Raw genomic sequence first — 13,170 nt, forward strand, 5'->3', positions numbered from 1 at the left:
GAATCACCTTTGCGCATTAAAGGGGGTCTAAATTAGTTTCTGATTTTTCTCTTGAGAATCTTGAAGAATCTCGGCAGAAGGATCATGGCCCGGAGCTGATACCTTGAATAAAATTTGTATAGTTGCTGGAGACAGGTCAACTATGTGGGTTCCGATGCCGCCGCGGGCGCAACCGTCTGATAGGAAGAATTGGAATTATATTCAAGGCATCAGTGCGTGATGGATGGGACTTACATAAGATGACCGCTTGGGTACCAACAGAAAACGTCTTCGGACAGCCGATAAGCTATTAGATCTTGCTGTGACTGGTACTGGTGTTGATTCTTACCCAGGCAATGATAATGCACACTAGCCCGTCGAATCGTGTTAACGATCCATCCAGAGAAATTTGATACAGTAGCAGAAAAGGAGGAGGGAGATCACGGACCATCGTCCCACCAGAACTTCTTCATTATCGCAATCTTGGTGTGTATCCTCATCGCAAGGCAGCTTGTGCTTAGCGCAAGTCCAATCGCGACTAGCACTCGATTTGCTGTATGTAGCCATGGCGTTGAAGTGGGAGTTGACGTCACCTCCACCTCGCGTTTTAGTAGAGAAGATAATTGGCAAGAGAGCCCGATCATCTCTTGCGGAGCGTGAAGGCTCGTGTCATCCGGAGAGCGGCATCTTCCACAGAGATTGGGGAGGTTTTCATGATCAAGAGCTTAGCAAGGTATGATTTTGGAAAATTTGGAAGGTACGGAAATGATTCATCACTTTGCCTCTTTAGAGCTGCGCTTCTCAGGATTCGTTTAAGCCTCTGTCACGTCCCAAATTGGACTCACTGTCTAAGAGCGGCGACAATCATGTGACCTACCTACTTCGGGCATCTGCAGAGAGCGTAGAATGTCGCCTAAGATGGATGAGATGGATAGAACCAATTAAGCCAGTATTGAGAGCCTACGCATCTACAGAGAAAGAGCTACTTTACAAGGAAGTTACAAGGAAGTATCAAAGCATCCATCAAAATTCCTATCGAGACCTGGGGTATTTCAAAATAGGAACAGAAGAGAAAAATCGGGCAATTGCATCCATTCCATTCCCTTTCCTTCCCTCTCCTAATCGAGAGTCAGGAGCACACACTAGAAAATCCAGCACAACAGCAAAATAATCGTAGCTACCCCGTAGCTTAATCCTACGCAGTAAGACTCCATTCTCGACCCCAGGTCAGGCAAGAACGAGAAAGAAGGTGGACAATAGAAGAATAGAAAAAGATGTGAAGATTGTACACTATGAATCGTCAAAGAAAAGAGACGAGGAAGAAAAAAAGTCCCGCGGTAAAAACCCGACCAGTCGGAACATGCAAGGACGGGGACTTTCGACATTAGAAACAGGCGCAGTGATGGGAGCAAGATGGAAGAACATGCAAAACGAGAAAAAGGGAAATCTTTTGTTGAACCAAGAGTAATGGAAAACGTTGATCATTATCCTAAAGAATCTATGCTGCGTTCTCGTCATCCTTCGACGGGGTTTTTGAGGGCCGACGCTCGGTGGCGGGCTGCGACTTGGTGAGAGCCGGGGAGGTAGGGTTTGAAGGCGGGGAGGTGGCCATGTTATCGCGGTCTTCCAGCGCAGCAAGGGCGCTGAAAGCGTTCATTGAAGAGGAAGCATCCTTGTCCTCCTTTTTGCCAGCGGGAGTGCCACTGCGGCTGCTGGCGGCACTATCGTCGCTGCCGCGGACCAGGCTGCCACCGGGACCCAGGTTCTTGCGGCCACTGCTGCTGCGCGAGCCGAGGAGGCTAGAGCCGAAGGGAGTGCTCTGGTTGGTGTTGCGGGTGGCGCGAAGACGGCGAAGGTCGTCACTACCAACCTTGCTGGAGGCATAGTCGGGCGGGGGTGCTTGGTGGCCTCCGTAGCTGAATCCACGGGCGTCACCACGTCCCATTTGGGGACGGCCACCGCCGCCACGGTTGGCTTGCTGGCGCTGGCGCTCCGCCTCCGCCTCCTGTTGGGCGCGCGCAGCCTCCTCGCGAATCTGTGTGATGGTCTTGGGACCCTTGTCGGCATCCTTCGAAGCCCAGCGCTTGGCACGAAGATCAATGACATCCTTAAGAATGTGTTAGTTTTGAAAAAGAAAAACAAAGTAAACAAATCAAGACAGATGTCAACATACCAAAAGCATGAAACGCAGACGACTAGGAAGGCCGGGTGTCTCAACTAGAGAGTGTGTTAGTGTTGTTTACAGATGTAATTACTGGAAGAGCCCGACATACCCATGAGGTTAATACGAGCGAAGTAAGCATCCATCATGGCGTGGCCACGCTCGGAAGCATCCAGGGAGGCACCAATGGTGCGCAGAAGAGAAGTCAACGACTCAACTTCGGCCTCATCGGGCATACCCTCATAGTCGACCAGCTTCTTAACACACTCGTGCACTAAAGATAGAAATTAGCAATCCGTGAACTCGTTGCAAGTGGAACGATTTAAACTTACTGATGCGCTCAGTCAACATGCCCAGCTTGTAAAGCTCACCAATGAACTTGACGAGACCAAGACCACGACGCTTAGCAGCAGCAGCGATATAGTACTCGTCGGACATCATCGCGATCTCTTCGGTAACACCCTCCGGCTTCTCAGGCAGGTTAACCTTCCAACCGCGCTCGAATTCCTCCTGACAACGGTTGAGCAGGTACTTGCGGAAGAGATTGCCACCGGCAACGACGTTTCCGTTCTTATCGCGGATGTTCTCATCCTTGATGTCCAAACTCATGCTCTCAAGCATACGCTTGCAGAACTTAGCATACATAGGTGCCCAGTGGGCTTCATCGGTAGCCTTCTCGAACACCAACTGAATGCATTGGCGGAGAGTACGGCCATCGGTCTCGTCCTTTGATTGAGAGACGATCTCAAGAATCTGATCGGAAATACGGTCGAATTTCTCAGGTGTCATCTTGTTCAGAAGAGACTTGACCTTACGCTGCACGACATCAGGAGCAAGGTAGCCTTCGCCACCAGGGGCAGGGCCGGCCGCGGAAGCTTGACCGATGCTACGGGGCTTCCAGCCACTGGAGGAGACCTCAAGAGCCTTCAAATCCATACCGGCAGTGAGAGGCATGGACTTGTTGTGCTCCTGCTCCTTCTTGTCACTGTGCTTAGCCTTGGAGGCATTGCGGCCCTTGCTGGAAACGTTGCGAGGAGACATGGGACCCAAGTTGGAGCCACTGCGGCTAATAGAGGGAGTACCCATTCCACGCATGCCAGGGCCACCGGGGAAGCTACCGGGGAAGCCACCGCGACCCATGCCGGAGTTGACAGGAGGCATGCTGTGGCGGTTTCCGGGCTGACCAAACTGACCCATCGAGCCGGGGAAGGTTCCCATGGCGCTGCGGGAGTTAGAGCGGCCACCCATGCTGGGGGTGCGGGCAGACTGGGGGCGTGAGGAGGCGTCGCTATCGCCAACAGTCTCACGGACACGAGAATCCCAGTCAACGGAGATTTTATCCTTGAAGATAGCCTGGAACTGGAGCAAGAAGTCACGGTCATAGTGGAATCGACGGCCAACGGGAGAAGAGGCATTCAAAGTAGCGTCGGGGGCGGTAAAGGCGGAGGGGTATGTGACCTTGCTGAGATCTTCCAGGTACTTGGCATTTTGAAGAGACTTCATGGCAGCGCTGGGCTGCAGAGGCTCGGTGGGCTTAGGGGTGTCGAGCTTCAGGCCAGCGGGCTTCTTGCCAGTAGCACTTGCGGGCTTAGCGGGGGGGACCCATGGACATGTCAGATGAAACAGGAGTGGCAGCACCGCTGTCGCCAGGGGTAGAGGTCTCGGTGGCACCGAAGCCGCCCGTCTTCAGAGAAGCAAAGAGCTCCTTGGACTCATCGGAAACAGTCTCGCCCTTGGCACGAGCAGCCTCGCGGGCGAGCTCACGCTCCTCAGCCTCCTGCTCGGCCTTCTTCATGTTAGCCTCGTAATTCTCACGCTCTTCGCGCTCTTTGCGCTCGGCAGCCTCCTTCTTCTCCTGCTTCTTGCGGTTGTAGTCTTCCTCGGCGGCACGCTCTTTGGCCTCGATCTCGGCCATCTCACGCTCAATTGCATCGAAGTCGATCTCTTCCTCATCGGCGGGAGGAGGAGCGGCGGCCTTCTTGGGCTCCTCAGCCGAGACAACCTTCTCAGCAGGGGCGGCCTTCTCAGCGGGGGCGGCCTTCTCAGTAGGGGCGGCCTTCTCAGCAGGGGCGGCCTTCTCAGCAGGGGCGGCCTTCTCAGCGGGGGCGGCCTTCTTGGGCTCCTCAGCCGAGACAACCTTCTCAGTAGTAGCAGCCTTCTCAGTAGGGGCAGCCTTCTCCTTCAGGCTCAAGTCCTCCATTGCAGCACGAGCAGACTCAGCGGCATCATCCTTCTTGGGCTCAGCAGCCTTGACATCCTCGGCGCTCTTGCGAGCAGCCTCCTCAGCCTGGCGCTTCTGAGCAGCCTCATCCTCCTGGATCTTCTGGCGGACAGCGTCCTTCAACTCTTGCTTCTTCTCCTCGTCAGTCTTGCTGCTGGCAACCTTGCTTTCAGTGCGAGAGTGATCGGCGGCGCTGGCGGTTCGAGGAGGTGGCGTCGAAGTGGGAGGCGTGGAAATCTTAACAGGAGAGGGTGTGGCACGAGCCGGGGATGCCGGGGTCTTCTCGAAGGTCTTAACAGCACCACTGGGATCCTTGATGACAATGGCGCTCTTCTTGGCGGGAATGACGAAGTTGGGCTTATTCGGTGCGGGGCTGTTAGAAGTTCTGCTACCGGTGTGAGCGTGAGTAGCACCTGGAGTACCTGGAGCGGGTTGACCCAGGCTTGATCCAGGACGGTCAGTAGACATCTGAGAGGGCGTGCGCGAGAGAGGAGTCGACTGCGGTGGCGGCTGAACGGGATACTGGCCCTGCATGAATCCGGCAGCCTGGGGGTTGTAAGGCAGACCAGCACGGGGTTGGGGCGAGGGAGGGGCCATGTACTGTCCCTGGGGTGCCATGTAACCAGTAGGGTAACCGTAGCCGTAGGTGGGGTCGTAAAGGAGGGTAGCCCTGAGTGGTTTTCATCCATGTTAGATATCGTTCAAAATCGCCTGTTTTCGGGGGCAAAATTCAGATTGGGAGACAAGTCGGGAGGCTGGGTACTGGGAGCATAGGTTGGGGGGTAGGTTGGGGCATGATTGAATGGGTAGCCCGTGCCATTGCGGACACCATTCCGGATATCAAATTCATGAGGGGTCAAGGTGTTTCGGCGACCTCTATTGAGATTGCGACGCCCGCGTTGCGAAAAGGTATGAGAGTGTAAATTTACCATTTGGGGACCCATGTTCGGGTTATAGCCGTAGCCCTGGGGCGGCATGTGCATGGGAACTGCGTTCATCTGGGGGGGTAGTGGGGTTGGGATGCGCGTTGGCGAGCGCGGGGCTGCGGTTTGCCTGGTGCGGCGAGTTGGGGAAGCCCATCGGGCGACCCTGGTTGGGGCCGTGGAACTGAGGACCCATGTTGTGACCACCGCGAGGCTGATTGGGAGTAGGGCGGAAGGTCAGGGCCGGGGGAGTAGGGCTGTCCTTGGTAGTTAGACTGAGAATATCCACGACCACGGCCACCCTGGTGAGGGTAGCCACCACGTCCAGGTCCAGAGCCCATGTGGTTGCTCATGTCGCTGTGGGTCGACTGGGAAGATTCGCGACGAAGATGCTGAGGACCGGGACCAAGAGGAGCCTGTGAAAGTTGAACGGAACCATGTGAGCGACGAGTTTAAACGTGGGGGTCTTGGGACAAGCATTTGCGCGGTCGCGTTCCGCACATTTTGTCACGATACGCTTTCGCGCACACCCAAGTTTCGACGGAAAGCAGTCACAGCATGGGACCAAAGGGCACATTACTTACGTTGTTATCACCAGACTCTCCAAAGCTGCCAAAGTTGGGCACATTTCCTGCCTGATAGGTCGAGGGAGGGGGCGGCCACCGCTGGAGGCGGGCTGTGGGATCGGAGAGGGAGAAGTCTGAGGCGAAGTGACACGCGGATTCGTAGACGGAGCATTCAGGCCGGATTGCGACTGACTGGACGCAAGCGCAGGGTTGCCCATGTTGGGCGAGCTCTGCTGGTTGGCGAAGCCGAACTGAAGGCTATTGGGACGACCGGCGGGACCGCCGTTAGGAATGTAGCCCGAGGTACCGGCCGATGTGATAGTCACGGAGGGCTTGCGCGAGTGATCGCCCTGGGAAGCAGCAGGAGCAGTCGGGGCGCCATTCACGATGGTAACACCCGAAGCTGCCTGCTGGGTCGGTTGGTTTTGCATGGGTTTGCCGTTCACAGGAGACACGGAAGTCGACTTCCCATGTTGCGCCGAGCCACCCACGGTGACGGGAGCGGCGGTCGAGTCCGTCGCGGACTTCTTCGTGGCGTTGGCGTAGGACCTGGACGGCGCCGAAGCAGTCGCGGCCAGGGGGGTGTTGGAGGCGGGCGAAGGGGAGGTGGTAGCGGTGCTCTGTCCTTTTTGAACGCCCGACTGAGGAGGGTTTGATGTCATTAGACAGGTAGTGTCCACGTCGTATGCGCAGAGAGGGTGTTTTGAGAGGTGACAGTGATGTCAAGGGTTGGCTGGGGCTCAATCAAGGCCGCATCCAAACCTGGAATCTGCACGGGGATTCGATTAAAAAAATTCCAAAACGGAGTGGCCGAAAGAATAATTCGACACACAAGGACCAGCTACGCAGCGAAAGAAAGCAGCGTGTGGTCCACAGGAGTGTTTTTGATTGAAGGTGTTGTGGGTTGTGGAAGATGAAAAATTCCAAGGAAAAAAAGTTGTGTTCGGTGGGAAAAATTGACGGGGGTTTGTGGAAGCACGGCGCAACAAGCACTCAAGCCCAACTTACCGTTTTAATGAGTAACCCTACGAAGATGGAGTTACGAGTTTGTTGGAAGGGTTGGAAGAAGGGGAAAAAAAAATAAAAGGAAAGGGGACGAAGGGGAGAAGGGGGGGAGTGAAAGCTGGTTCTATCTACAGAGAAAGATTCTTAGGTCCGCCACCCATGACATCGGCTAGCGAGAGAGATATAAAAATGGATTTGTTCTTCTCTGTGTGACTTCAGATTTGATTATGACGATTTGCAACAGATGGGACTTCCGGGCCTCAAATGATATTTAAAGAGAACAATGCCAACTATCTTGTGTGGATCGTCCAAGGAATCCACATCCCGCACGGTTTCCCCATTGCCACCAAATCATCATGGGAAAGACCTGTAACGCCTCTACGAGCTAACAGTCACTGAGTCATAAATCGAAGAATCATGCCCAGCTTACCAGGTACTTCGGACTCCAGGGATGTTCCCATCCCCTTTACGCTACTTACTCTCGAGCTATTATAAACGGGATATGCATTCTTGCGATCTGCCCCGACCTCCGCGCCTTGCAGAACCTTCTGCTGCAGCATTCTCTCCGACGGAATCGGGGATCATCCCCCGAGAACTGTCAAATCCTGGATAAATGTTACCTGGGACTTGTTTGGTCAAAGTACGGATTACTGGATGACGCTAATGCAAAGCAAATTCTCCATTCAAGTACATTCCCAGCTTCTAATTTTTCTTGCGATCTCTAGTCCAGATCACTTGTCTGTTCCTTAGTAGCGATCGTATCCCGTTGTCCGCGCGGCATAGTCGGTGCCTGAGGAGCCTGACGAGTCATGCTCGGTGCCCAGCCAGCCGGCCCATTTCCCGCTGGTCTGACGCGAGGCTCTGCTTCCGAGATCTTCGTTGTCGATCACGTCGAAGCTGTTATCGCTCCGATTCTTTCGCAGCGAAGGTCCGTAGGCCAGGTCATCCGTATCAGGATCGTCACGACCCATGGCCTTTTCCTCTCGCGCCAACGTCGAGCGCAAGAAATCAAGGGCCTCACGCTGGACATTTATATAGTTTTCTTTCTCGGCCCCGGTCATGTTTTCTAGCTTGCGCTGAAGAAGAGTGCCACTGGCCGATAGCTCTTCTTCGCGTGCCTCGCGAGACTTGCCCGCCGATTTGACCGAGCCCAACGCTGACCCGAGAACTGAGTACCAGTCGTTGGAGCTTGCGGCTGCTCCGGTTGACGGCAGATTGAATCGAGACAGCAATGACTGAGCGTAAGCAGCAGGCCCCGACGGTGGCGGAGGTACCTGGCTATGGGCAGGTAGACCCAACAGCTTCTCCCTGACCAGATCAAAAGCCTTATAGAGATACTGCAGGCCGAGTGCTTTGGCTCGCTCATGAGTGCGACCGATTGTCTCCTCGATCTCCCGCTCGTGATGCGTCAAAAACGGATCCACATAGTCTTGGTAGATCAGTCGGGCTCCCTGAGTCTGGGGAAGAACGAGGTAGCACATGAAAAAGAGGCGGATCCAGCTATAGAAGGGGAACCTAGACAGATAGTGGTTAGCGGCGGCCTAGCACTAGGTAAATGAACGGTCCATACCATCCGATGATGAACACAGTCCAGGACTCTACCAGCAAGATGACCGACAAGACCACCCAGTACATCAGCCATGGTGCAAGTTGTGAGGGGTCGGAGGTGCGGAGAGCCTTGTAGGAGGCGAAGATCGGGAAGAGTATAGTGATGACCGAGCTGCACCAAATTAGCTGTGCTACCTATATAGCTCGCTAGGAGCTCTATTTGGATCCATACTTACGACATCAAGTCCGCGATAATTTCAAACATGTTGGTGTAGGGTGTAGGAGTCAGGAGATCAAACTTCAAAGATTACGAAACGGCGGTGGAGATCGAATTAGGCAAACAAGCGAAACAGCCTCCATCCAGAATGGGTGGGGCTGCGCGGCTCTGATACAGTTTTGCAGAGATCACACTCAAAGCTCGATCTCTGTAGAATCAAGAGGTGAAGCAGAAGAGGGGTAGAAGATCAGAGAGATATCAGCTGGCAATGTGCCTCAGTGCCTGAGGCAAGATAAAACCCACACGAGATCGACGGCTCGTCTTGACGTCACGCGCGTTTAAACGCTGCGGCTCCTTACTCTTCCTTGTTCCTTTGACCGCGGCTGTTTTCCGGGCTCAGGACTGCCTTGCAGTGCCTCGCATCCCCTCTTTCGTGTAATCAATGACAACGGAGCATCGAGCACTTCGATCGCCCCGATTGTCCCCGATTTCCCCGATTGCCTTAATCAGCTCATATCCACCCAAATATATGTGCAACAACTGGTCACTCTGCTGTGCTCATGTTACCATTTGCTCCCATGAATCTTTGTGCTCTATTCCAAACCACCTGACACTGGAGACTGGCGTGGCCGCACTCCCCCTCTCCCCGCGTCTCCGCATACTCCTTACTTGCTCACCTTGCAACGATGTGCATCGCGCTGATCTCAACCGCGCACCCCCTCTATTCATTAATCGTCATAGACAATAGAGATGTATGTTCGGGTATTGATTACGTGAGATGCTCGAGCTGACGGCATCAAGGAATTCCTCCATCGACCGACTTCGTCTCCGGACTGGTGGCCTGAGCCATCTTCTTTTGTCCTCGGCTCGCGCGATTTAGCCCGATCCGAGCACGGAACCTGGATGGGAATTACCAAACACGGTAAGATTGCAGTCCTCACCAACTATCGTGAGCAAAAGTCTGCCGAGGCTATTGGTTGGCACAGTCGTGGGAAGATCGTCAACAGTTGGTTGACGAGCCCGCCCGCGGAGCAGCAGACCACACTTGAGTTCGTGCAGTCGATGGTTGCCAGTCCCGAAGCCAAACAGGTGGGCGGATTCAGTCTTGTGTGCGGCTATGTCAATGAGCCTTTGGCCATCGTCTCCAATCGTTCTCATAATATGGAGCAGGTCATCTGGGTGGCTTCCGAGAAGAATCAAACTCGCGGGCTCAGCAACACGAGGTTCGAAGATCGAACCTGGCCAAAGATCATTGAAGGCGAGAAGCTCATGGAGGCGGCTATCAAAGAGCATACCCAGGCCCAGGAGGATGAGGATGCTCTGCTGGAGCGTCTACTTCAGGTGCTGAGTACTGATACTCTGCCTCGCTTGCCGAAGGAAAGCAGCCTCGACGATTATGTTCCACTCATACCGAAGAGTATATTTGTCCCAGTTGTCGGGACTGAAGTGGCGGCAGCGTATGCGGAGGACGAAAACAAGAAGTCGCCGTCGGATGGCCCTATGGATCCAAGGTTTTTCAGTGGACCTTATGGTACGCAGAAACAGACTATCCTCCTGGTGCAGTCAAATGGACGTGTGCGGTACTTAGAGCGAACGCTATACGACAACCAAGCCCACGCGATCCCGGTCGGACAAGGTGACAAATGCTTCGAATTTACCATTCAGCCCGAGACAGCGAGCAGAAATGGTCATTGATATGGCAATAATGAAAGTAGACATGATGTGTGATGATGTGACGACCTACATGGTTTTCAGCGACGGGATTGTGGTGTTCATTTTTTCTCCAGCCCATTTCAAGCCCCTGACATAGTCCATCTCAATCGGTGTAATTGACATCAATTTTATATTAGCATTACTTCTCCTTTCATTGAATTCACCTAATTCATCTGGATCATTTTGCCACGGAATGTTAGAATCAGTTAGGCCAAGTGCGCAAGGATTCACCGGCCACGCGAAAAGATCCGCCGTGTTTCATCTTTAGCGATTCCATCTACTCGGCGCTTTCGGTCTCGGCCACGTCCCTAAGAGGGAAAGGCCCAGTCCACTTGCGTACTTGATGCACCGGAATAATTTCCACTTGATATTCCACTTATGGCTTGGTGATATGAGTTCATATCGCAGAGGGAAATGACCCTCACCCCCCCGAGAGCCTGCTCGTTGGCTCCACTCCACGTCCCATCAAAGCCTTCTCACCCACCACACGGTGCCTAACCTGACTATTCCCTCGCCACGACCGAATCCTGCGGGGAATTAATCTAAGCTATGGACATAGCATGACCGTTAGGGACCCCGTGGTGGCCCTAGTGGTCCAATGAAGCTGGCTGAATACCCGCACTGGTTTACACTCTAACACTAGACAAATTCATTCGGCGCAAACTGCAATATTGCTGCATATGAGCCTCCGCCGGGACTATGGCCGTGACAGGTCAAGCATCGGCACGACGATCCTGTTCTCTCGGGGGGGCTCGAACCACGAATCTACTCCGTGTGTCAGATGCCTGTTAGTCCGAGACCGAGAGCCCACCCGAGGGCCTTGATTGTTGGACCCCTCCCAGGTTGTCTCAGGCTGCCGAACCTGCTATATAACATGAGGCTTCAACCGTCTTGGGACTTTCTTTCTTTTGATCATCATACCTTCTTTACAATCATCGAGACTGGTTCTTGATCTGTCCTTCCTTTTTGCTTCCTTTCATTCGTTCATTTTTCGACAAAGTCGACACCCACACTCTCTTTCAACTATACAATCATTCAAGATGAAGTTCACCAACGTTGTTCTTGCCGCCAGCGCCGCCAGCCTAGTCTGTGCCTACCCCAAGGGCCGAGAGGTCATTCCTTCCAAGCGCAATGTCGACGTCAAGAAGCGGTCTAGTGGTTTCACCTGTACGTGTTTTCCTCAATGCATGTCAATCTATATGTACCCAATGGAAGACTAACAGACGATAGGGGTCGGTGTCAGCGAGTCTGGTGCTGAGTTCGGCTCAAACATCCCCGGAACCCTGGGCACCGACTACACCTGGCCCGAGACCTCTCAGATCGAGATCTTGCGCAACAAGGGCATGAACATGTTCCGTGTTCCTTTCCTGATGGAGCGTCTGACCCAGGGCAGCATCACCGCCACCCCCGATGCGACCTACTTGGCTGCTCTGAAGAAGACTGTTAACTTCATCACTGACAGCGGTGCCTATGCCGTCCTTGACCCCCACAACTATGGAAGATTCGGTGGCAGTATCATCGAATCCACCGCCAACTTCCAGAGCTGGTGGAAGACCGTTGCGGCTGAGTTCGCCGACAATGAGAAGGTGGTCTTCGACACCAACAATGAGTACCATGACATGGAGCAGAGCCTTGTTTTGGAGCTCAACCAGGCTGCCATCAACGGTATCCGTGCTGCTGGCGCCACCAGCCAGTACATCTTCGTCGAGGGTAACGCCTACTCTGGCGCCTGGTCTTGGACCAACACCAACGACAACCTGAGCGGCTTGACCGATACCGAGGACAAGATCGTCTACGAGATGCATCAGTACCTCGACTCCGATAGCTCTGGTACCTCCGAGACATGTGTCAGCTCCACTATTGGACAGGAGCGCCTTCAGTCCGCCACTGCTTGGTTGAAGAAGAATGGCAAGAAGGGTGTCATCGGTGAGTTTGCCGGTGGTGTCAACGCGGACTGTGAGGCCGCTGTCGAGGGCATGCTCTCCTACATGTCCGACAACACCGACGTCTGGATGGGCGCTTCATGGTGGAGTGCCGGTCCTTGGTGGGGAAGCTACATGTACAGCTTGGAGCCTTCAAGCGGCCCTGCGTACTCGACCTACCTGCCCATCCTGGAGAAGTACTTCGTTGGCGACTCCTCGTCCGCCTCCACCTCCGCTTCCACTTCCACCGCCAGTGCCGTCGAGACTTCCACCTCCACCACCTCCACCATTGATGCCGTGACCACTGCCACCCCCGACAGCCAGGTCCAGGTGTCCAGCACTGTTGAATCCGCTACTCTGTCCGTCGCACCCGTTGAGACCAGCGCCCCTGCTACCTCCGTTGTGCCCACCAGCGTCCCTACCACCATGGTCAGCGTCCAGTCTCCTTCGCCTGTTGTCTCCGCTGCTCCTACCAGCAGCGTCTCTGCCGTTCCTAGCGGAAGCGTCGCTCAGCACTACTACCAGTGCGGTGGCATTAACTGGACCGGTGCCACCTCTTGCGAGAGCCCCTACACCTGCGTCAAGCAGAACCCTTACTACTACCAGTGTGTCTAGATGCTCCATCCTTGTGGGCAATGGAGTTATGTGGAGAGAGGACACTTGAACATTGGTTGATACTTCAGTGGACTTGGTCCGTACCTGTATATTTTATTTCGATTCTACTATTTACATTTATCATCAAAAAAATATTTTTTTTTCACTTGCCAGTCATCCTTCGCACCATATATCTCCTTCAGGCTGTGCTGTTTCAGGCCTTCGTCCCCCTTCAAATGCATATGACACTTACTATTTCAGGGTTCCTGAAACACTTCCAATTTGATTGCATTGAAGAAGAATTAAATTTTGTTTGTGCAA

General features: G+C 53.9%; 4 protein-coding genes across 4 annotated transcripts; 2 read left to right on the plus strand and 2 right to left on the minus strand.

Moving 5' to 3' along the window:
* Positions 1-1,477: 1,477 nt before the first annotated feature.
* N7477_008557 (putative eukaryotic translation initiation factor subunit eIF-4F) lies at positions 1,478-6,512 on the minus strand (the record flags this gene model as incomplete). Its single annotated transcript, XM_056970220.1, has 9 exons — positions 1,478-2,086; positions 2,153-2,196; positions 2,253-2,414; positions 2,473-3,703; positions 3,765-5,031; positions 5,106-5,414; positions 5,477-5,700; positions 5,869-5,984; positions 6,044-6,512. 9 exons carry the CDS (start codon positions 6,510-6,512, stop codon positions 1,478-1,480), a joined length of 4,431 nt encoding a protein of 1,476 aa, XP_056820252.1.
* Positions 6,513-7,601: 1,089 nt separating this feature from the next.
* N7477_008558 (HVA22/TB2/DP1 family protein) lies at positions 7,602-8,668 on the minus strand (the record flags this gene model as incomplete). Its single annotated transcript, XM_056970221.1, has 3 exons — positions 7,602-8,370; positions 8,426-8,575; positions 8,640-8,668. The coding sequence occupies 3 exons, from the start codon at positions 8,666-8,668 to the stop codon at positions 7,602-7,604; spliced, it is 948 nt and encodes a 315-aa protein (XP_056820253.1).
* Positions 8,669-9,306: 638 nt separating this feature from the next.
* On the plus strand, positions 9,307-10,315 carry N7477_008559 (NRDE family protein; the record flags this gene model as incomplete). Its single annotated transcript, XM_056970222.1, has 2 exons — positions 9,307-9,372; positions 9,422-10,315. 2 exons carry the CDS (start codon positions 9,307-9,309, stop codon positions 10,313-10,315), a joined length of 960 nt encoding a protein of 319 aa, XP_056820254.1.
* A 1,058-nt stretch (positions 10,316-11,373) lies between these two features.
* Positions 11,374-12,870, plus strand: egl3 (putative extracellular endoglucanase/cellulase; the record flags this gene model as incomplete). The annotated part of the gene is made up of 2 exons (XM_056970223.1): positions 11,374-11,500; positions 11,564-12,870. 2 exons carry the CDS (start codon positions 11,374-11,376, stop codon positions 12,868-12,870), a joined length of 1,434 nt encoding a protein of 477 aa, XP_056820255.1.
* Positions 12,871-13,170: the final 300 nt, after the last annotated feature.

The sequence above is a fragment of the Penicillium maclennaniae genome (genome assembly GCF_028827695.1).
Source record: "Penicillium maclennaniae strain IBT 15551 chromosome Unknown utg000007l:1.0-4884863.0:1.0-4888362.0, whole genome shotgun sequence".
NCBI lineage: Eukaryota > Fungi > Ascomycota > Eurotiomycetes > Eurotiales > Aspergillaceae > Penicillium > Penicillium maclennaniae.